The sequence below is a fragment of the Stegodyphus dumicola genome, chromosome 6 (genome assembly GCF_044657685.1).
Source record: "Stegodyphus dumicola isolate Sdum_Otavi_A_Nest chromosome 6, ASM4465768v1".
Classification (NCBI taxonomy): Eukaryota; Metazoa; Arthropoda; class Arachnida; order Araneae; family Eresidae; genus Stegodyphus; species Stegodyphus dumicola.
In genome coordinates, this window is record NC_140773.1 from 66270038 (window position 1) to 66295866 (window position 25829).

At 31.1% G+C, this 25829-nt stretch overlaps 2 protein-coding genes across 9 annotated transcripts in view; one reads left to right on the plus strand and one right to left on the minus strand.

The window, feature by feature from the left end:
- Positions 1–25829, minus strand: part of LOC118192288 (phospholipid phosphatase 1-like) — a 98542-nt gene that overhangs the window by 20581 nt on the left and 52132 nt on the right. For 3 of the 8 annotated variants that reach the window (XM_035363218.2, XM_085818453.1, XM_085818454.1), the window contains 3 exons: positions 9131–9284; positions 4309–4460; positions 2657–2958 (listed from right to left, as the gene is read on the minus strand). In XM_035363218.2, coding sequence (XP_035219109.1) covers positions 2657–2958; positions 4309–4460; positions 9131–9200 — 524 coding nt within the window. In that variant the 5' untranslated portion in view covers positions 9201–9284. Of the gene's footprint in view, positions 1–2656; positions 2959–4308; positions 4461–9130; positions 9285–12611; positions 12859–25829 lie in introns of those variants that run through there. The other 5 variants (XM_035363220.2, XM_085818455.1, XM_085818456.1 and 2 more) reach the window with 3 other exon arrangements.
- Positions 23417–25829, plus strand: part of LOC118192291 (uncharacterized) — a 29756-nt gene continuing 27343 nt past the window's right edge. The window contains exon 1 of the mRNA XM_035363227.2: positions 23417–23518. The gene's annotated coding sequence lies outside the window, so the exon portion shown is untranslated. The remainder of the gene's footprint in view (positions 23519–25829) is intronic.

A 25829-nucleotide genomic window follows, 5' to 3' on the forward strand; every position in this document is an offset into this window, starting at 1 on the left:
GAATTACATTAAATGTATTGCTATGTCGTGATGTAATTACTAAAAATGTAAAATCTTTAATTAAGACAACATTTTGGTTAATCACATTTACTTATGCTTATCATCATTACATCACTTTTTAATACATTACTTTTCGATACATTACTTTTTAATTCATCACTTGTGTTTAGTTCATGCCGATTTATGGTTTTTGCAAGAAGGTTCTGATGTTTTTCATACAACTGCATATTTATCAAGTTATAATGCGCATATCATCTTCATATTAGGTAGTTTTTGCCACTGTGCGAAACATAAGGACCTTTAATTTGTGGTTCACTCACATATAGTAATTTAAAACAACACAAAATCTTCAGTTTAGAAAAATTTTAAAAAAATGTAGTATTTCAGCAATGTATAATAGTTTGTAAAAGTATTACATGACTATAGCAAATTGAAACTGAATTAAATACACCTTACATTTTTGCAATGAAAAAACATTTATTTAAATCCATTAAAAATTAAGGTGTCATTTTAAAAACCGAATTTTCATTACGTTTTTAACACTAAAATTGGAATTCTTACAAGCATTTTTAAACAAATCCCATATGAAAATTCGCTCTGGTACTAAATAAAGTTATTAAAAATTTCACAAATTTTACAGTTTAAATGTAAGATTTTCATGTTTACATTTGCATTTCAGCGAATTCTTCGTACTAAATCCCCTGAACTAGTACATATAAAATGCTTTTGTGTAGCATGTTATGTAAACCTACAGTTACACATTTCTTTATTTAAAGAAAATAATGTGTTTATGAGATATGAAGATAATTTCCTTTTCAGTTAAAAATTCATTAAAATGCGATTTTTCCATTTACATGCAGGATTTTTCTCAGCTAGTTGATTAGAATTTCAGAAAATTTTGAAGAATTGTGTAAATTATAAAAATGCCAATTACTGTGCTTCTGACATGAAAGCGTTTAGTATTATGATTAAATTTAAGATCACTTAAAAATTTCGATTGGTCATTTTTCATTGTCTCAAATAAAATTAGGAATATTATGTATGAAATATTATAATTATGCATAAGCACACATTTTAACTGATGAAGTTTATTAAAAAATTATTTATGTTTCTTTATTATAGTCAAGAAAGCAATATGCATTTACAGAATTTAAAGGTAATTATAGCATTAAGCCGAGATTTCTCAAAACTATAATTTTTTCTCTTGCTGATATGATTTCTCAGAAAATATTATTTAGAATTTCAAGAAATTATGATCTCTTGTATAAACCTTATATAGATATGAAATGACTAATTGTTATGCTTCTTGCATGAAATCTTTATAAATCGCATTTAATCTATGTTAAAAAATGATGGATTTTTAATTCTTATTTTTTTTTTCTTTTAGATGATGTATTTAACTTATTTTTAAAGTGGGTCACTCTAATTGGGAACTCTTTTCTAAACCGAAGGAAAAAAAAATTAGCTAAATGTAGTAATTTTTTATCCATAATGCTGTAGTTTAAGAACATTCGACAAAATGCATATAGCAATATGTAATCTGTTGTAAAATGAGCGCTGTGAGATTATTTATATTCTGCGCACAAATTTAGATCAAACGTCAACTGTCAGCAATTAAGTTTTTTGGAAGTTAAAATTCATATACGGATTTTTAGTAGAATAGGCTCGCTAATTTTAAATTCTGCGTTGCTTATGATTAAACTTAAATTTGTATTTGAAATTTTAAATTTCAAATACAAATTTAAGTTTAATTTATAGAATAACAGAAATTTTAATTTCAAACAGAAATTTAAGTTTTAAGTTTTTAATAATTGAGCAAATGATTATTCTTTACTGAAGCCTGTATGTCATATGCGCAGAGAGAGACAGGAAGAAAACTCCTTTTATTAAGTTTAAAAATGCTGCACATTTTCATTATTGTTAATTACATATCATATAAATTACATATATTTGAATTTGCCGCAGTTACAGATATCTCAAGAAGAACAATTTAAAAGATTTAAATTACTAAGAAATACTTCTATTGTCAGGAAACTGTTAAGTAGTTTTAATTGATACATAGAATCTTCTGTCACATCAAATGGCAATAATCTAAAAACTAGTCTTTTGACATACACGATCAAGGAAAATTCATTACTGATGCTACGAGAAACCTCACTAGATCCCGTGGATGATAAATTGCTTGGTAACATAAAATAATATGAGTGGCTAAAGAATATTGGCATAACTCAGTTTAAGACATTTGAGAGCAGACATAATAATATAATAGTGATAATAATAATAATATGATGACTTGCAAACAAATATGCTGCCTGAAATCACCAGATTACAGCCTAACATTTTAAAAGGTGTTTCATTAAAAAATTAAACTGAAAAGAATAAAAACAACTCGAAAATTTCCGTCGAGATGTTTAAAAATATTGTTGAATTTTAACAATATTTTTAAGCATCTCGAAGATTAAATATTGTTGAATTAAATCTGGCGTGCACTTTTAGCATTCTCAATGAATGAAGAGCTAAGAGCTATTAACTATAGACCCTTTAAATTAAATATAATCAATTACAGAAAAAATTACAGTTACAAATTTCAATTTATAAAATACAAAATTAAATTATATTTACATAACTTAAATCTCTTTTTACCGAAATATTTTACCTGCCATCTATGATTTTATCATAATCGGTGCCAGTGCATATATAATCTTCTACATATTGGTGCTTCTCATTAGTAGAATTGCAGTCAAAGTTGGGTCCGCAAACATCAATGAAGTTTGGCCTCAATCTTCCAACTGTGAACTTGAGGATATCAGTGGTTAGTTCAGTAAGGCAAGCACCAAATAAAAATGCATTGCAGTAGGAATAGATGTTACGCAGAACGTTGGGTATTTTCCATCTGTGAATAAGCCAATTATCATAATCATCATTTTCAGAATTTCGAAGTGATTCTGTGAGTGCAATCTGTAATAATATAAATTTAAACATTTGTTGATTTATTAAAATTGAAGTAATATATTACTTTCAAAAACTAAGCAGCAAATTGTTTCCCAACACAGCATTGCAAGAATAAATGATAAATACATCAAATAAATTTATGGAGGAAATAAAAGGTAAGAAAAATAAAAGTATGTGCAACTGAAAAATGCCTATTTCCTTAAGAAACGACGATACTTGAATTTAAACTGAGGAAAGTGGGAAAATGTTTCATGTATGTATGTATGTTTCATGTATAATTTTCGGGAAAGTAACTGCATGCATTGAAAATTTCTGTGTGAAATGTTATAAAAGGACCGTTTCCGACATTACGTAAAGAAGAGAAAAATTTGGGTGTATTGAAATGGTCCTGCCACGGGTTGAAGTTTGTAGACTATTATATGTCAGTTGTGCCACCTTCCACAGATTATGGAATTGGCTTCTCAGCGAATGTACAGTGCCAAAGTAACCAATTCCTGGTCGTCCACCGGTAACAGCTCCTTCTGAGGACCGCTTCCTGATTCTTCTTGCTAAAAGACGACAAAACAAGATGAGGCTTCAAATTGTTGTCGATATATTTACAGCTCCAGTATGAAAAATATCTGCTTGTAATAAGGGATGACTGTTCGCCAGATGTCACGCTGTTTCTGTTTCACTCACTCCTTCACAGAAAGCACAGCGAAGAATGTGAGTGAGAGCACATCACGTAAAGCAGAGTTCAGTAGATATTATATTCTTCATAAATGAATTAAAGTACTCTCTGCATTTTAGATAACGAAGTGTTATTATCTTGTTGAAGGGGTACTTAGTAAGACAGAGCAGTACTCTTGTTTGGAGAGAAATCAATTTAGAAGTTATGTTAGCATGCATGTGTTTTTTGAGGTTTGCTTTAATTATATATAAAAATGTGATATCCGAATTATAAGAAGGCAATACAGTGTTGTAGATGGATAATTTACCACCTTAAAATACGCTTGAAGAACCATACGCATCCTATACATTTCAAAATATGCTGACATAATTCATCATGTGTTGCTTAATATTTAGAACAAAAGAAAATATATTTGCGTAGCTTAAAACGAAATATTTTACCTATGTCGCTGAACTATCTTTCTTTTAGAGCACCTCAGTTATACACTTTGCTGTGAAACGCTTTAAAAAATTTAATGACAGGTTATATGTGATAAATTTTTAATATTTGGGCCAATACCCTACCTGAATAATATTTGCAATCCTATTTAAAAATATAATGATTTATTGAAGGTGAAAAAGGTTTTTATATAAGCATGACAGGTAGCCAACATTTAAATAAATAAGTAAATCAAAAGGAATGCTCACCACAATAACTCCAACTGAAGTTCCAATTGTGTACAGCATACGATCGCTGATTGTCGATTCCTTGTAAGGATAACGAATGCTATCGTCGTTGCAGAAGTATCCTCTATTGTAGGGCGTTAATACACCATAAAATAACATAATTGGAACGGAAACTGTTAAAGAAGAAATTTTTGACTGCATGAAAATTTAACAGATACTTAATACTCGCTACATAATATTTAAACCAATGCCATTTGAACCATTTTTAATTTGCATTTTTCAGTCAAATTTTAAAATCTGATGTATTCCCTTATAATAAAATGTTCCGAAAGGAATTTGAAAAACTTTTTATGACTATCTGATAAATTAATGTAGTAATTTTAAATCTACGTGAAACACATATTTGAAAAAATAGATCATATGAAGATCTCATAAATTTGATCATAAACATAAAAAATATCTTGTAAAGTTAATGACAAAGATAAAAATACCTTAAAATAAGATTATAAAAGAGAAAAATAATTAAAAAATATAAAATACCTCATAAATTTGTTGGCAAATAAAAGATAAAAAGTTTAAAGATAAAAAATAAAAGACAAACAGATATTTCAAATTTGGTCATTGAAAGAGAAATAAAAAGATAAGAATTAATAAATGTAAAAGGGAAGGATCTTGTAAATTTGGTGACAAAATATTTAAAATATACCTTCTCAATTCTAACCGACTTAATATCGTCTCATACTGAGATCAATTATTGTTATACTGAGATTAAGCGTTATGATCAATTAGGATGGAAATGTTTAAAAAAAAAATGTTGAAAGAAATTCAAACGAAAGCTTTAAGCAGTATATTAAGCAATTGGTTTTAAAAAATTGCACATTATCAAAGTAACCGTTTTATTTTGACGTTAGTTAAATGTGCAGTCTGTAATTGCTTTAAACTTCATTTGATTTTCACTTGATGCCTTAGTATACTATAAGCCCCGTATGAGATCTTGCGAGGCTCATAACCTCTGTAAAAAGTTATATTCATTTGATTTTCTTCTTTTATGCTAATACCATTTAGAAACGGAAGTAATTGTGACTGACCATCAGCAGTTCATTTCAAGTCCTATTTGCACTTGAGATGATTATGAATTCCGAGGAAAGGTATCATATTTTATATTAAAGATTTTGTTTCTTAAAAATTAGAATTATTTATTTTAAAATACTTTATGTAATTTTTATCCGTTATAAAACCCCTAGTGGCTTGTTTTCAAAATATTAATAGAAAGACCCTTTTAGGTAATTTTGGCTTCATTGAATTTTTGGTAACACTCCTATGACGCTGAGAAAATAGAAGGTATGTTCTCAGTCGTTTTCTACATATAATATCCTAATAAAATGTATTATGCTGGGATTTCAGCTGAAGCGCATTAATTTCCGTAAGCTAAGCAACAGAATCAGCAATTGTAAGGACGTAAATCTAAATTTACAGTTCGGAATTCTTTTGATGCCCCGTGCTATTATGCACACTATAGCTACAAAAGTGCTTAATCCATGCTATGCAAACTTGAAGTTTTTTTTTAAACTCATGTAGTACAGATTATAATGCAATAAAGACTGTACAGAGAAATGAAAATTGATCATGAACATGATCATGTACTGTGGCTGATATATTTTATTATTTTGGATAGAAACAAATAGTTACGTTACGCGAAAATACTTACAAATATCCAAAGAGATCGAAACCCCAATAAAACACAAAATGTACGCAACTATTATTTGAAGGTGGAAAAGAAACACTCTGGAAAATAATGGCTAAAGAAGAAAAATTTTCACAGACCGACGAGGAATCATAAAATCGAAATTTCAGCTTTCAAAACGCAGGCCATGTTAATTGGTGTGGCAAGACCTTTCAAAAGAAAACTTGTAATTAAATTACAGGGGATCTCAATCAAAATAGTCGACCATATGAGGTATTTAGCCTTGTAATTGATTCACGGCTCTCTTGGGTACCCCATTTAAAATATATCAAAAATAAAATAGAAGTCCTGAATAACAACATAAAGAATAACAACATATTTTCCTAGAACTGTCTAAAAGTAGACATCTTCAACCTTTGGCGTCCGAGAGCCATATCAATAAATTCGCAAAGATCCGCGGGCCACATTTCTGTCAAAAAATAGTGTAATCAGAAAATTTATATGAAAAAGAGAGGTTTGTTTTACAACACTACAATTGATTCTAAGCGAAGAGATAGTGTTACACATAAGTCAAATGGAAATAGAATTAAAATCTTTACAACATTTTTAACCATGAAAAAAAAGTATAAAGACGATTGTACAGAACGATGTTGCAAAATTCATGTGCAATAAGTAACTAAATAAATAAATAAAATTAAATTACTGGCGGTAGATGGTAGTTACTTTAGTTTTAATGTGAAATTTGACATTGTTTTTGCTTGATTAGAGCTTCAATATCCGGTTTAATCTATGTTGTCGCAATTCGTAAAGTTTCCTCCAAAGATCTGTCTGCCAGCTGTGTTTTTGTTTTTGATTTTAGGATTTTCATTTTATTAAAAACTTGTTCACATATGTAGGTACTGCCAAAGTTAGAAAACATGAAGAGTGCATATTTATGAATTCCTGGATACTTTTTTCGGTCACGTACTTCGAATAAAAATAAATTAATATAGTATTTTCAAGAAATTTGCATTTTACTGCAAAGTCACACTGTAAACCTATAAATTCTAATTGAAGTTCAGGTGGAACATTTTTAACGTCTACTGAAAATGGCAACATTCTCATGAACATTTCATTTTCACGAAAATCGGAAACTCTACTTTTGAATTTCTCTTGAAATGTATTGTACATAATCATTTGAAATCCGTGTTGTAGAGTTCTTCACATACTCCATCAATTTTGGAAACTGAGTTTAATTCTTATTTATCAACTGACTTTCCCACAAGGTTTATTTTGTCTCAAAAGCTTTCACAAAGTAATAAAGCTTACGAACAAGTAGATTTTTTCTTAGTAAGCGGTTGTTAATTCATTGAGATGACCTGTAATATCGACAAGAAATGCAAAGTCTCTCAATCATTTCTCATTACTGAACTCGTGAATAGATTTCTCTTTAGATTCCATGAATTGTTGAACTTCGCTCTTCAAAGAAAACAGGCGTTGAAGCCTCTTTCCTCGGCTCAACCAACGTACTTTCGCGTTCTACACAACGTCACCATATTCAGCTTCCAAATCACTCAAGAACTGTTGAAGCTGCCTGTGTTTAAGTCCTTTAGACCGAATGAAATTAACCACTTTTACAGCAGAGATAAGAATCTACCCTTTTTATAGATTTTATGCGTAGTCAAATTTTTAATTTTTAAAATTACATAAGATATAAAGTGAGATTTTTGAAAAACTCGTCATTTTTAGAAAATTTTATCTTAAATAATATCAGGCATGTCAATAAAATGTCTTAAAATCAAGAATAAGAGAAAATTAGTTTTTTACGACAAAAATATATTTTTGATAGACAAGATATTTTTTCTTGAAATCAAAAATTTTTTTTAATTCTTCAATTTTTCTTCAAATTGAAATGTGAGACGACTAAAATGCCTTCAGCGGGCCACTGGTTGAAGACCCCTAGTCTAAAGTAATCCCCTCCACGAATAATCGTAGCATTCCTATGCAAGGTGACCAAGCAACAATAACCTACCCTGTCCATGAAACCCTTGAGTGACAACGAATAAATTTACATCAGTCCGCATGGATTTCTAGGACGGAAGCCTGCTCCGTGGCGTACAGTAGTAAGCGGAGGTACTTGGTAGGCGGAATTGAATTCATAGAAAAGCAGTGACAAGTGGGAATGACGTTGACGCAGTCGTGTTAAATGCAATCATTCTCAGGTGTCATGTCACTCAAGATGGCAGCTTTCTAGACCACGTCCCTTTACTTTGATCTCATTTTCCCTTACCGAGTATTTCCGTTTACTGCTTAATTCGTTTCTTTTGTAGATTTGCTAATTTTTGCCTGTAACCTATTTGCGTTTCCCTGAACCTGGGCTTAATTTCTAAAATTAGAAGTACCTCAGCCCTATAGGAGGCCGTTCAGGAAAGTGAAGTAAAATAAATAAATAAAATGATAATAAATAAAAATAGATAAAATACAAATAAATTAAACAAAAGTTCTTAAATTAAATTAATGTCAGTTAAATAACGAGCTAAAAGCACCAGAGCTCATCTTATTTGAGGCTCCGGCTGGAGTAACATTTTATTTCAAATTTTGAGAAGTTTCAAAACAGGGCTCCAGTTTTGAACTCGTTCGCCCTTACATGACCGAAAGAACTTAAAAGTACAGAAAGTGTTTCAGTATTTTTTTTCCTTTAACTTCTATCTATTACTTAAATAACTTAAATAAATTTTTCTAAGAACATAAATTTCTAGAGTTTTAAAAGCAAGACAACTCCCGCCCTCCTCAAAACATTAACAGAAATGCGTTCCTTTATTCCATTTGTTAAAAAAATGGTATCAACTATTTTAACATTTAAAGTACATTTCACAAGCAGTACTCTAGAAATAAAAAAACATCATATAAACGCTGCACTCAAGAACCTATAAGACTCATTCACATTTAAAACTGACGCATTGTAAATGATATTTATTTTATTTCATGGTACTGTTAAACATATGAATTACCTTCTAATAAAATATCTGATTACTTATAATTTTCATCGTTTGTATCAAAGACACCGGGCAGTATTTCTTATACATGCTTCAGTTTTGCAAAGCTTTAATTTGAAATATCAAAACTTCTAAGAGTAAAAATACTTTTGTTTTGCTTTTTATTTAATATATTTAAACTTACCCACTAAAAGAAGAATAAAGTCTGCACCAATCTTCATTCCAACATGTTTCTCATTGAAAGCTGACGACATGCTGATGTATAATTCACAGAGAGTAAAACCTCATCTAACTTTAAGCTTCTCGATTTGTTGAATATACCTAAAGCCAAAAGAAAGCTGAAATATTTTGAAATGAAGAATTTTAAAATAGATTTGAATGGAATAAATATTTATATACAAATTCACAGCCTAGCGTTAGCAATATATAAATGTAATAGCACTTGGCTATAACTGGTAAATTTTGATTCTTTAATTTGGTGTCAATGAAACGAAAACCTTAATATAGAAACAAGATGTCATATAAGTAAGTATAGATTACAAATACTACCTTTAACTTATTTTAGTTTTGTTTATTTTATTATATTATAGTGTTACATTACATTAAAGAAAGAAAAGGCTTCGTGGATGAATATCTATGAGAAATGGTTCTCATTCACATTACACGTTAAGAAATTCGCGAAGATTCCTATGTAGTCAATTCGTTTGCCAAAGTGTGAAATTATTAGCATCCAGCTATCTTACCCATACATTGCAAATCTTAGTTTAATTACTTTTGTTGCAATTCTTAGTTTAATTACTTTTGTTACAATTCTTAGTTTAATTACTTTTGTGAAACACGAGTACTATCTATGGTTGTGAAACGCATGTCTTTGTAACATTATTTACATTATCTAATGTAAAAGTAATAGTGTAATTTATGCAGCATAGAAAAGACAGAAATTTGTTTCAAAATTTTGTCTTTTTGCTTCATTATTAATTTTTTTGAAGTCTTTTTCTTATACAATACCAAATAAAGTGATATAATATCGAAGAACTTTACGATTAAAGAGTTCTTAATTTCAGTTACCATCTCTGGTGCATCGACAAAAATAGAATATACCTGACAGGTGTCAGGTGAGAGCAGACACCAGGCGCCTTGCATAGATTAATCGGGTATCGTCTGAAGGTTATCGTTAATCGGGTGACTATCTGAAGACACCCGGAAATCAAGATATTGCATGGTCGTACCAGGGCATGCAATATAAGTATTATACCATATTAAGCTGCATGGTGTAATACTTCTTTGGCTAAATGAAGCAACTCCAATGATGGAACACAGCAATAACTTTTATTTAACACTCAGAAATGGTGACATACAAACAAGAAGATAAAACATATTCTATAAACTTATTTAAAAAAAATAATTACGTGCTTCGTGCGAGAAAATACATGCAGCTCTCGAGCCTGCATTTCAATATTGCCAGTAATCTGTACATTATTTATTATTCATCTATTTCAAATGCACGAGAGATTAATAACGATATTAAAGCTGTTACAATGGCTTTGCATAAAGCAGGAAGAGCTGAAGAAATATTTACTTGCCGACTTCGTGAGAATCAGAAGCAGAAGAATGTTTTGGGGGGGGGAAGAGTGGGAGATATTCAGGCGGCAGAGAAGTCAGAAAAAAACATAAATGTAATTTTTCAGAGGAAATTTTTACATGTTTGAATACTTTGAATTTCAGAATAATTCTAGCTTCAATCTTCCAGATTTGGAGCAGGAGAAAAAAAATCGATAATTCGCGGATGCATTCGACATTCGCTAAAATAATCTCGGAAATTCGGATCGCGAGAAATGACTGCTCTCATTTTGCACTGTTTGAATAAACTAAAAGATTTGCTACAACAATCACGAAGTTTTCTCTATCAGTCTTAAAATTGTACAGGTATTATTTAGTGATTAAATTAAGCTAAAAAACGAAAGTCAGATTACTGTTTCTATTTATGGAACATTTATTGTTTTCAACTGCAGTAAATAATCATATTTAGTCTAAACTGCTTGTCTTTCTGTTGATGCACGTATTTGCAGATATTTATGTTGCTAAACACTTGTAAAAATTTTGAACTTTAAGGCTACATGATACTTATTTCTTGCTACACGTACACAAAAATAAGTGTTTAGATTATACACTAAAAAGAGATCCTTACTACGAACTCACATTTTGACTATTCTTAATCGAAATTTAAACAGGTTAATTACTTTGTAAAACTATCCTTAAGCGTTAATATATATCTATCGGTATATATATACACACAGACATACATATATATGCCTCAAAATTTTTAATTCGGAAGTTTTAATAATTTTCGAGAGTATGATTTGGTTCAGTTTATTTGATGATGACTCGAGGGCTATCTGCTTAAGAAGAAATGGCTAATCTTTGGAATATGGTAACAGGTAGTTTGGCGACATTTTGGTAAGGCGATAAAGGTTACTTACATGGATGATACTGTATATGTGCAATTCTTAAAAACGCGGCAAGCCGTTTGCGATTCTGCACTTTCTTCCAATTTCGCACCTAATCTAAGTCATGAGTAAGCACTTTTGATCCATAAATATAAAAGTTCTAGCATAAGCGTAATTCGGCTAGCAGCTTGTTGGAAAAAAATACTGAGTAAAAAAAAAACATGCCTTTACTTCGTGAAAACAAAATGGCGTCCAAACAAAAACTAGCAGGTTGCTGTAGCAGGGTTGATCGCCAAATTTTGGCCAAAAAATCGCCAAGTTACCATAATCCAAAGATTAACCCAGGAAATATTCGCGAAGAGCGAAGGGAAACTGGCTCGTATACACGTTACACATGGGGGAAAGTTACGAAAACGCCTATGAAGCTTACAACTTCGCCGAGATTCGAAGCCCGGATCGAAATAACAGTGCTCAGCGATTTTAACGCTCGCCTTCTACCACTATTAATATCTTTGATATAAAATTCAATTAATATCTTATTTGAAATTGTTAGTAACCACAAAAATTTTATTACTTTGGTTTTGATTTATGTAACTTTTTTTGGATTTATGATCAGTATTCTTTTATATGTATATTAAATTAAAGCCGGTAAATTATATGATGGATGATGGTTCTAAAATAATGCCGTTGACACCTGCCAAATTTAAGTATCTAAATTTTTTATATATCTTTCCTTCGGTAATATCTACTTTTTAGTCTTTTAACGTTACACTAAAAACCAGACATATGCTGTAGGCGAATAAAATATGAGCATTTATTGTCTAGAAGTCCTGTTTAAATTAATTCAACCCCAAAGCATACCAAATATATAAAGTCATTCAAAATCCGCCCACCTTATTTTCTACACTCTTAACTTTTGAAATGACAACAAAGGTAGTCAAAGCCCAACATCGATTTATTGCCGTATGTGTAGGAACAATTCATAATAAAAAAAAAATGCTGACATTTTCTCACCAGTCTGAATGGAGAAAAAAATGATTATAATTCCACATCTCGAGATATTATCAGTTTCTTGTCTGCAGAATCCAATAAAGTAAAATTTACCTTGTATTAGTTTTGATTTGCTTCTTTGTTCAAAAATTGAATTAACATAAAATGTAATGGGCAATAACAAGCGATTTGAGTAATAAAAGATATAATCTTTAAAAGATAACTTACCTTAAGAGTGGAGGAAGATAGTTAATCTTGACACGTAGATGATACCAGACAGCGCTAAATGTACATTTTGATGTAACTCAGAGTGCAATATTTTAAAGACCTGGCAATGAGAATTTTTTGAATCTCAATTCTTTAAACAATAGGATAATTGGGATCTGAGGAGCGAAGAAGTAGGAAATTCATAGAATAATTTAGATTAATTGCCCTGTTCAATCATAGAGAAGGCGTAAATAATAGCAAGACGAAGCTAGAAACAACAGTAGATTTCTAGCACGCAGGCATACCTTTAAAACAATGATTGCCAACTGATAAACAGGAAGTGGAAATTTTTCATTGTATACTCGTATAATGAAGTACTGGACTTTTTGGACATCTCAAAAACATAGTTATTTAGCTTTAAATAAAAAAAAATTGATTTTTATCAGCTAGATTGCCCGAGTGCTTTCTTAATTGAAATTCTTAATAGCCTTTTCTTTTCTTTTTTTTTTTTTTTTTTGACACGTTTAAAAATTTGCTTCATTTATTGCTTTCAGTTTACAAATTGTACTGGTAAAATAAAAAAATACTGTTAGCGAAATATTTATTTCAAGCTTTAAACTATAGAAGTAAAATGAAATAAATAAACAATTACTCCTTGAATTGTTAAAGCTTTATTAAATTATTGAAAAAATTTCGACAAAGCAGTAATTTATGATGAAAACATACCATAGCAGTTTTCTGCTATTTAACTTTACTGAGCGGCTCATTTTAATTGTAGCCCACCAGCGGCCGAGCGGTAAAGTTGCTGAACACTGGTAGTTCGGTCCGAGGTTCGAATCCCGCGAACGGGTTGGCTGCATGGGTATTTTCGTGGTTTTCCCCATGTATACGAGCCAGTTTCCCTTAGAAAGTCCTCCACGAAGGCAACCCTCCCCTTAGGCAAATAGCCCTAGTGTGCTTTGACATAATTAAATACACCACCACCACCATTTTAATTGTAAGGTGTTCTATTTTACACCTTAATTCCAAGAGAAATATTTCTTAAATTAAATTTATCCAACAACTTCGCTTAATATTCAAAAAGTATAATCTAATCTAAAGAAAATGTTCTTATGATCAGTTTTCAAATTGTTTTTATCTTACTGTCCTTATGTTTTAAAATTTAAAATCTTTTTCTAATCTTTTTAAGTTTTTTCTACTTAAGCTTTTAGATAACTCATAAATAATTTCTTTCAAAAATGTTTTCTACAATTACATGTTGAGAGTCATTCTTTTATCCAATATGAAATTTTTGACGCTGACAATTTTTCTAACTCCAAAAACACTTTTTGGATTTTTATTATAATAACAGGAAGAAATAAAAATGTGAAGTCCAGTTTATCACCTTCTGAAGCCTTTGGACTGGAGTTTCGACTCTGTTGTGTAAGAGTTCACTAGACAGTATATTTTTGCTTCTTTATATGACAACAATGAACAACTAAAAATTAATTGTTTCCTTAACTTTGGTAGGCTAAACGTAAATGTAAATGTGAGAACTAAAATCATTTATTCATTCAAGTTTTCGAGATTCATGCAAGTGAGGGAAATCAAAGTATTACGTTCGCAGAATGCGTTCTTCCGATCTATCATAGTAAGTTGAATCGAAAGTTTTCTTGAAGCAGGCTTAAATATACCCCATACTTTTATTCATTCTTAAAAGAACAGGAGGTATTTCATGAACCTGTATGGTGTTCAAAGATGTTTCTATAATGAAGTTTTCAAACTCAATGAACTTAAATAAATTAGATTCAATCCAGTTTTACAAGCTTAACTTGAGAATCGTACTGATATTTAAATTTCTTTGTCGGTTTCATCTTATTAAATCACGAATTATTTTGAAAAATGGGACTACCTCCGAACCAAGTATTAAAATGATAGCTAAATGCGATTAACTACCTGTAATTTTGTATAAATAATCCTGCGACAGATCTGTTTAAAATATATTATATATTTCAAATAAGGATTTATTAACACACACACACACACACACACACACACACAAAGGAAAAATAATCTAATTGAGAGAACCTAGTATCGAACATTCTCATCTACAAAAGTTTGTAAAAGTCTCTTTCACTATTGTCCCTTATTTTTTTATGTAAGATTTCATTTGAGTTGAATGACTATTAGCAGCTTCTTGCTATTGTGCTACCACTGACCGTAATGAAGCATTTTTATCTTTCACACGCCACTGTGCAGGCATTCTATAGAAAATAAGATATTACTTTTTTTTTTCAGATTTCATTTATCTGTTATTGATTCACAAACTAAGCAATGGAGACCGTTTTTAAAGAATAGTTGACATACTTAATAGCGAGAGATTCCAGCAAATCGGATTGCATAAATGAGGATGGGCCTCAGGCGAGCATTCCATACATCCGTTCATAACCTCAGCTCGTGTTTTTCACATATAATTGAACATCAGCGAGTATTAAGTATCTTTTAAAGTTCTTTAAATGCGAGAGAGTTTGACTTGTAAGACAACTGCTCCCCCCCCCTAAAAAAAAAGGGGACAGTGCTATATATCTCCCTTTCTACTGGGCCGATTGACAAAATTCAAACTGCGTTTTTCATGTCACGAAAGTACGACTTAGGATATATGTTAGATTTATATACAGCACTATTCTAACATAGGTATTTTGACACAAAATCGGACTTTTTCTGAAATAACATACCAATGTTTTTCCATATTTCGATTCTACGACTCAAATTATGCCAGAATGCCCAGTTTTGTAAAAATCGTACCAGTAGATTTTAAAATATTAGCTCTCAAAATTTTAGCTCCTCAATGTTAATTGAATTTGGCAAATATTTATTAATATCTCTTTTTTATTAAATGTTTTTGATTTTTCCTAACACATTTCGAAATTTAGGTTCATTCCAAAAAAATTTTCCCATTTTTTGTTTTTATGTTTTAAATTTCTATTTTTAAATAATTTTTATAAATTTTTCGAAAAACATTTTGAATTATAAAAGCAAAAATTGCACAATTTACCAACATATAAGAATAAAAAATAGCGAGCTTAGTGTACAACTAAATGTTATAGCAGTTCTATATACAAAATTTCAAAGTTCTGAGGCTACTCTTTTTTGAGTTATGCGAAACCTAAACATACATACACGGACATACATAGTACAGAGGTCACGAAAACGTCTTTTCTGAATTCAATTTAAATTCTTACTGACCGATGAGATGTGGAGAAACAAAGAATACAGACTCTCAGTTGTCCTGGATTATCAGTGAGCCCGGTCTGCGCACATCTAGGGTTTGCCGTTTGATTTTAGGCAAGGTTCCAAGGTAAAAATTTAAAACTAATATAGAATAAGGAGATTAGCTTACAGCCAAAAAAATAACATATAAGTTTCTTTTAAAACGATTCCTTTTATACCCTAAAAAATTCTGAAAGGTTTCTTTGAAAAATGAGAGTCTTAAAAAACTAAATATGGCTAAAATATATGGACTGGTTTGTGTTGAGCTGCCATCTACTATAAATAAAGAAAGTTTAGAGTAACCTATAAATCCTTTTTCATTCAATTTTTCTGTGCGTTTTTAGGTGTGTCCAGACTGGACACACTGTGACAACCAATAAAGAAATTCCTTTAGTTACGAGACAACTAATTATCAAATTGAGAGATGAAAGTAAAACTCTTCGTTATATTGGTAAAACCATTGGAAAACCATTTTCTAGTTTGCAAAGAGTTATTCAAAACTATCTTGACACTGGTGGTCTTGCTGTAAAACCAAGATGTGGGAGACCGAAGAAGCTAACGCAGAGAGAAGAAAGAAAAATTCTTTTACGAATTAAACAAAATCCTAAACTTTCTGCTGCAAGCATTGCAAAAGACATTTTTTTAACTAGCAACAAGGAAATTTCTCCTGAAACTGTACGAAAAGTGCTGCGAAGTCCGATTATCATGGACGCAAACCTAGGGTCTATGCCATACATTTCCGAGACAAATAGAAGAAAAGAATTGCTTTTGCCAAAACATAGTTAAACTCTTCGCAGGACTTTTGAAACAATGTAATTTGGTCAGATGAAAGTAAATTTACAATATTTAAAGTCCTATTGTATGGAGAAAACCAGGAACTGAGAAATTTAAATCCAGTTGTCAAACATGGAGTTGGCGGTGTGATGGTATGGGGGTGTATGTCGTCGAAAGGAGTTGGAAATTTTCACATTATTGATAAAGTCATGGATAAGTATGTTTATCTGGATATTCTGAAGAAAAATCTACGAGACAGTGCTCGAAATTTAAACCTTTCTAATATCTTTATTTTCCAACAAGACAACGACCCGAAAAATACAGCTAATATTGTGAAGGAATATCTCCTCTATCACACTCCAAGACAGTTGCGTACTCCTCCACAGTCACCAGACCTCAATCCATTCGAACATTTGTGGGGAAAATTGGAGAAACGAATTCGAAAACACAATATTACGTCGCGAAATAAGCTAATTAGTAAATTGCAGGAAGAATGGGCGAAATTTACGTCGGATGACACTGAAAAACTAGTTCAGTCAATGCCCAGACGTCTGCAAGCTGTTTTGAAGAATAAAGGATATCCTACAAAGTATTGAAGTAATGTAAAAAACTTATATTTTGCTTTTCTTTTTAAAGTGTACGCAAACTTATTGGAGGGAATTTCTGAGTTTTTTTGACAAAATATATTTTTGAAAAAATGTAAAATGTATTACACTCATATTATTTGCTTTTTATTTAAGCTTACAATTTTAGCTAATAGAAGAAAAAAATGCAATGATTAAAATACATTTTTCTATGCTTTAAGTGTTTTTTAATTTAAAATTTAGTCTGTACGCAGACTTTTGTGACTAACTGTAATTATATGAAATTTTTTTCCTCAATGATACGTAATAAATATTTATTGATACTATATGAAAAGCTATTTTTTTAAAGATGATATTATTCAAATTTTTAACTATTTTTTTTTTAATTTCGCTCTTTCTTCCTTTTTTTAAAAAATATTTGTAAGAGTAAATTTTTATCTTCGGCGTTTTATCGTCTGCTAACTTCGTTTAAATCGAATTGTCTAAAACTGAGAACTTTCATTTGATATTTATTTGAATTTTATGAAAATATTTTATGACATTAACTGCATAATTTATTTCTAAACAAGCTGTTGCTTATGAAGTGGCTGAAAGAGCGGCTGATACTATCATCCAATATTTTTAAAGCACAGTATATTTTATAGAAACATAAGATTTAGAATAAACATTTTTATAAAAGTCAAATTATGATATAAACATACAACCCTCTAGAGACTGAATTAATGGAAGTTTAATGGTTATGTGGGAAGGATCTGCAGCTACTTAATGGCTGGATAAGTCAGCAGGTTCTGTGGACAAGTAAGAATAATTATATAAACGACACTCAATATTCTGGATTCAATTAACAACGAGGGTACGATGTTTATTAAATGAATTTAAGAAGTTTTTAAACATAAAAAATCAACTCATTTTTTATCCTAAAATGTATTTTTACGCGTAGTGTATTTTCATTCTATCTTTAAAATTCTAATTTAGAATGTAATTGTCAAGAACTGAATTCTAATCACCAGTAATATAATAAGTAATTATTACGGTTATTAATAAATCATTCTTATAAAGTAATTGCAAATATTTCAAAAAACATTCTGTCTAAATGCAAATATTTCTAATTTTATATTAATCAAGATTGCATTTATTTGCACTTCAGTTCTTACCGTCAGTTACAAATCAATTATATTTAATTAAGGAATGACCATCTAAGTTTAGAAACAGCGTACCGTAACAGCAATTCAATTATTGGCGCCGTATCTTTCATGTTACTCCCGAATGGCAAGCTACATGATTTTTAATGAGCATTCGGGTTTTGCTAGTAACTTCACTTGGAAATCGCGCTTAAAGTAGGTTAGTTGGTTAACTGAACATAGAAAGAACGCAGGAGCTATTTGGTTATGATGCTTTCATAGAGAACCTTTGTAAAAAGAACCTAGAAAGTTACGAAAACTAACCATGCAGCCTGGGCTAGACTTCGCAACAAACAATTAGTATTTAACAATCTTCAAATGCTAGGCAACTGGTGTGGCTCCAATTAAATCTCCAATTTAATATTTTATTTGTAAATATTTAAAATATTGTTGTATTCGACACAAAAAGCAGAATTTAAGTTTTGTTAACTCGTTAGTAAACTGCCAAGCCGTAGTGCAAATGAATATTCAATTTCTTTTGCGCTAATTGTATTCACTTATATTCTTGAGCTAAAGAAGGAATGTTCTCGGAAGATTAAAGAAGTGTTTAAATCCAGTGATATTAGGTTTGTCTTACAAGCTTAGGTATCTAAACGATTCTGCAGTTGCCCGAGTAGTTGATTTGTAAATGGCTGTGAATTAAGCAGATGATTTTTAATCTTACGTTATTCAGTCAGAAAACGTATTCCAAATGTTTTGTATTGTATGACAATGCATCTTTTCATCATTCAATAACCAATCGGAGAACCGCTTGTGTTCCGAGTGTGTGTGTGATTATGGCAAAGCCTCGAGGGCTACCTGCCTAAGGGGATGGATGCCTTCGTGGAGGACTTTCTAAGGGAAACTGGCTCGTATACACGTTACACATGGGGAAAACCACGAAAACGCCCAGCCCGTTCGCGGGATTCGAACCTCGGACCGAACTAACAGTGTTCAGCGACTTTACCGCTCGGCCGCTGGTGGGCGCTTGTGTTCGGAAAATAAGTATGTGTACTCAATCGTCCTGCATCTTCTTCAAATTTGTCTTCTTGTGATTTTTTTTCTTTCCCAAAGTTCTAAAGTTGCCTCTCAAAGGAAAGTTTTTTGACATTGAAGAGACAAAAGGAGTATGACATCTACTTTTAGAGGCATGTCAAAAACAGATCTCTAAAAGCCTTCTCTTCCATTACATGTTGTGCATTCAGACAAAAAGTTGCATCAGCGTAAATTCTATAATCTATTTTTTATTGCACTCTGATTACTTTATTAATATACAGTGAATATATACTAAACCTTTTACTTCAGCTTCAGTAATTCGGAATTTTTGTCGGAACTAGGACTTAAAAGATAAGAGAAATTGAATATTTCGATAATCCAATAAATTCAAGGTCGAAATTTGAATATTTTATTTTCGGAAGAAGGAGAAATTTTTTTTCATTTTTGGTCCATTATCCTAAGTATATTTGCTTCGATTCTTTATTTTTTCCATAAAAGCGAAAATATTACGCATGATATACATAAGGCATAGCTTCAAATTAAAATTTAATAATATACAAGGTGGTTATAATTAAAGTTCCACTTTGAAGCGGTCATAAAAGGAAAACTACTGGATCAAATGTTATCAAACTTTGTAACCGTGTAAAGGAGGTCATGGGAATTTAGTTTCCGCAAAAAAAGGAAGTTCAAAACCTCACCACCAGGGGTAGAAATGGCGCTATATGCAATATTGTTAAACGAAATATGGGTTGGAATCTAACTTAACCTTTTGGTACACGTGTTCAATATGTTGTATACCCCTTAAGAAACTTTGAAGTAAACAAATTACCATTTAAAGGCGTTAAATTCGATAAAAGTCGAGTGCGCCATCCATGTAAGTGAGAAATTCGTCCGTGAAAACCACGAATTAGCGATTAGAAAATGTGAGATCGCAAATCACTCGCACGAGTGCGTACAATCTGGAAATCGTTTTCTTACAGATCGCTAATTTGTAAATTTTGAAGCCTGAATTCGTCCTTAAAACATGAAGATACTGATTCAAAACGCTTTTAATCGATTTCGGCCACAGAAATCCTTCATGTTATCTACCTAGTTTCATTGCTTTCTCTTACAGTCATTCCACCCCGTTTGGTGTGGAATGACAGCTAGTTTCATAACTGAACCATTTTTCTCTGAAGAGCAGTCGACAGCTGGACCACTATGATTGCAGCTCGCTTAGAGTCAGTGTTAAAATGTTTCGTGACACATAAACTGAAGTAACGTGGCAATTTAGATACTGCGATTTTTATGCAGGGCTGGGCCCCACCTCACGTGTGTCGCACAGTTACTTAGGCAACATTTCACGAATGAACGTCTTATAGGTCGACACTTTCCCTCTTCCCACCAGACCTACCTCAACCTCTGTGACTTTTGGCTATGGAGTTATCTCAAAAGCACTGTTTATGGTGATAATCTAAACAATTTGGCAGAAATGAAAAATGTTATACACCGACGTGCTCGTAACATTCCTCCTGATATGCTAAGAGCTGCTGTTGAGAATGCAGTAACAGGATTTAACTTGCTTTCGGAAAATGCTGGACGCTACCTTGAACATGCTTTGTAACACGTTTCGAAAACGATTAAACACATTTTAAAGAAGTGTTTTCATGTCTTGTTTCATTTAACAATATTGCATACAGGGCCATTTTTACCTGGTAGTGAGTTTTTGAACTCTTTTTTTTTCCCGCGGAAAATAAATTCCCATAACCTCCTTTACACGATTCCCAAGTTTGATAACATTTGGTCCGGTAGATAACATGGGCGTTTTCATGGTTTTTTCCATGTGTAACGTGTATACGAGCAAGTTTTCCTTAGAAAGTCCTCCACGAAGGCATCTCTACCCTTAGACAGATTGCCCTAGTGTGCTTTGTCATAATTAAATAAACCAAAACCTCTTGATGAAACTAGTCTTCCCTTTCATCTCATACCTTCAAAATGCTTAGCCTCTAAAGACTGATAAAGGCTCTGACCAAATACTGGTGAAATGGATTGATTGAATTGTTACGGCAAAGTAGGGCTATCTGCCTAAAAGGAAGGATACTTTCGTGAAGAACTTTCTAAGGGAAACCATCTGGCATACACGTTACAATGAGAAAATCCACGAAAACGCCCATGCAACCAGCCCGTTTACCGGGATTCGAACCCGGAGTGAACTACCAGTCTTTAGCGACTTTACCGCTCGGCCGTTTGTGGGCCTTTATGAAATGGAAGGCGATAACTTTATTTAAAATGATTGTCAGAAATACCAAGATGTTTCGAAAAGTTGGATGCTTTTTAATATACTTGCAGAATGCCTAAAGAAAAAGAGCAAGAATGAAGCAGAATGCCTGAAGAAAAAGAAAAGAAAAAATATTTTTTTTGCGTAAAATTTAGTATTTGTACTTTTTTTTTTTTAAATTTAGAACTTTCTCATCTTATGATATTTGATTCTTGCGATTTCAAAAATAAAGTATTTGACTAAAATATGAATAACATTTTAAGAAACCAAATGTAGGATAAAATTGTGTAAAGCAATGGGCGCAATGATAAAACTGTTTAAAGCAGCGTATGGAAGTCATCCTAATTTAAAATGTCGGTTATACATCTCTCTTATTTATATATATGTTTTCTGAACGGAACATTGAAAGGCGTGTTAACTGTGCTTTACTGTAATTTCTCTTTTAACATATGCAGTTTTCAAACGCATCGTAAGCGGGGTTATAAAGTATTCTTCCGAAAGAAATGCAATTCAAATAAATAAAATCAAATTCTGGAAAATTTATATTAATAAATATATTTAAAATGCTCAGTTCGAATGAATAAATAGAAAAGGTTCAAATAATTATTTGAAGAGACAATGCAACACTAACAATTAAATAAAAGTCTAAAAATTTAAAAATTACCTAAAATAGTAACTATGACTAAAAATATAGTATAAAAAAACTATCTGAAAAAAAAATAAATAAACGATGCACCTTTGATTTAAACTACGCAGTTCGAATGAGTAAATAGAAATTTTTAAAGCAGTTATTTGAAAGAAACCATGCAGCTTAAACAATTAAAATGAAATTCGAAAGAATACTTAAAATAATAACAATTAAAATTTAAAATATAATATAAAGACTATTATCTGAAAAAATGAACGATCATGACTTTTCCCCTCTCACGCAAGAGGTAGAAAGGGAAAAGAAAATAGGTTGACATATATTAAGAAGTTCGCCAAGTGAACTATTCTTGGCACAACCAAAAAAAACGTGCCGTCATAAACTGTTGAATTTCTCCTTAAATGTCACACCAAAGTTTACAAAATTGAATATTTAGGCATAATTTAAGTCGTAGAATCGAAATATGTAAAAAAAATGGTATATTATTTCAGAAAAAGTGCGATTTTATGTCAAAATACCTATGTTAGAATAGTGTTATATATAAATCTAATATATATCCTAAGTCGCGCTTTCGAGACATAAAGAACGCAATTTGAATTTCGTGAATCGGCCCAGTAGAACGAGAGATATAGAACTGTCCCCCCTTTTTTTTTTCACAAATTTAAGATCATTTTTTACGTTTCTGAGGGTATGTAACTTGACTTTGCGGTAACATTTTATGTTCAGAAATATTTTCTTTACACAGCTGCCTGTCTGTTACTAGCATAGAGGCGTTAGTCGAAGTCGACCCTATGCCTTAATATGTAATAATAACTTGAGTACCAATGATATCAAGGAATCCGTAGGTCTAACTTTATGCCATTTCTCTGTTTAATATGTGAAATAGAAATGTTTTCATATATTATAATTACATATTCATATAACTTAATATTTGTAATTATGGTACTGTTGTAAATTTCTGTAAATGTTTAAATTCATTTGATTGCTTTATTGTTTTATGTAGTGTTTTATTTATTTATTTGTTGCTTTTAAAGTAATCATTTTAGGATCTGTTCATGTTTCATGTTCATGTTCTCATGACTGTTCTATGTTTAATCGAATTTTTGACCTCATGATATGTATATAAGTATTTACTTCTTATATAAAATTGCAAATCTTTCAGTTCTGAGTCCAACAAGTTTCAGTAGTGAAACTGTTTCAAGCAGGATGTGAGCTATGAAACATATACTCTTGATGGGCCTTGGCGACAAGCTTCTGGCCAAGTTGGTGACTTTTCATTGACTTAATGATATTTTTTGAAGATTCAGATAAACGCATTTTAGAAGCCCTACGACCTACTTTTCCTGAAGCTTTCAGAAGCGCATGCTCGTGCTAAACCACATATATACGGCTCCGAGAGTTAGGATGAGTCAGTTGTTAATTAACTCTGAAATTTTTATTAATTGTTTTTCTTAAATTTAAAAGAAAATTAGATGAAATGTAACTTTGAGTTTATTCTGCGAGTGATTTTTGATTGACGATATTTCTTTTACTTAAAGAGAAATTTCTTAATATCCGCATTCTGTTTGAGCTGTTTACAGCTATTTATTGTCCACATGTCTTTATTATGCATTCTAAATTATCAGGTTTTTCAGCACGTATAGATTAATTATTTAAAGATATATAAACAAACTTCTAGTTATCAACGACACCATTCATGATACAACATTAATTGAAATTACATAGTTCAAAATTATCTGAAAGGGAGCATTAAAACACTTTTTCTATTCTTCTAGGACTTGAGGAATATGCTATTTTAAGCGTAAACATGCATCTCGGTTCGATTAAAATAAAGAAACTGTTGTCCATCCATGCAGTGTACGAGTTTTCATTTGTTTTCAAGTGATAAAATTTTGATAATGCAGCAAAATTAGCTTCTCTTAAAAGTATTACTCTTCTTAATAAAATTTTCATATTTTTTGTTCACTAGAAATAAATGTATTAACAAAATATTTTCATTTTGAACTGGGGCTTTAATGCATAACCAGTACAATCTCAGTTCTGCCATATTAGTTGAAAGTTGAAGAACGAAGAAGATGTCAATGTGAGAAGGTTAGGTTATTGAACGGCAAAGCCCACTAAGATAACTGTTCCTAAGTTAAGGGATTGCTTCATGGACAACTTTTTAGAAGAATTGGTTTGTATTTACTTTACACATATTGAAAATCACGAAATCCAGTCCTGAAGCCAGACCATCCGCCTGATTTCGAATACAGGTCGAACACCCAGTATTCAATGGTTTTAACCACTGGGGCTAGATGTAGAAAGAGTATAAAGAAATGTCTTCGTAAAGATATCAAATCCAAGAATTATTTTTAGCTCAATACTTAGTTCAAGACTACAAAGTGTTTGACCAATAGATTATCTGTATGACAATATAGTGTATGAGCAATTCCATGAATTAAGCCTCATGTTTTCAAGTAGTGTAAATGGCCTCATTGCTTCAGACTCCTTATTTCCAATAATTACTACTTCAAATACAAGAATAGAATTATAGAACCATCCAAAATATTTCATAATCAACTGCCACATTGAACACGATAATGCATTTGAAAGTTAAAGCATAAGAATAGATTTTCTAGGTTGTGGCCCGAAGAAAAACTAATCAAAATTCCTTATCAGATTGCTGTTTTGTCTTCATTACAAGGGTGAATTTTATTTAAATTTATTCGGTAATCTATAAAACTAACATCAGTTTGAGGTTAAATTACGTCATAAGTCTTAAGTTTCCAACTGACGTGTTTATTTTAATATACATATGAATGTTTTAATGGACCAACCTATGGCAAAAAATAAAGAACAATTAATAAAGAAAGTTTTTAAAAAGCAGAAGAAACTTATTTGATAGTTAAAAGTTCAGTTCATGTGTTATTTTGAAGTTTCAAATCCCAAAACTTATATATTATGAATAAATTTAGAAAATGATATTTAATCTGCAATTTAAAACTTGCCTAACTTAATGACATACAAACCTAGTAGTTACGTAAGAAATCTGAAGGATTAGGTACCAGATTTCCTCGATTAATTAATTTATTAAAATACTTATTTTTTGCAGCTATAATAATATTATATTGTGAGAGTACTAAATTTGTGCAGCATTACCATATTAAGTTTCAGGAATGTTTTCAAGATTTTCGGTATTAGAATGGTTTAGTTTTAAATATTCGATACTCAAATTTCCCTTGGTACTGTAGTTCTTTTCCAACAACGGCTTGAAAATGTAATCTTAACCAGTCTACTGAAATGCAAGTTATTTTCCCCCTCCATCTTTGTTATTTGTCTCACAAGATCGGAGCTTACACCTGGAAACAAGCAAATAGACGTTTCCGTGAAATTGCGTTTGTTAACAAAAAACAAAATGCGTCAGACCTTAGAATTAATTATATGACATCAAAATTTGTTTTAATAAGAAATCCGACAGCCAACCAAGTACTGGAATCCGATGAATGTTTAAAAAAAAAGAACTGGAAATTCTAATTTCTCGAATCCTAACCTAAATATTTTAACTCGAAATTTCTCAAGTAGCAATTTTAC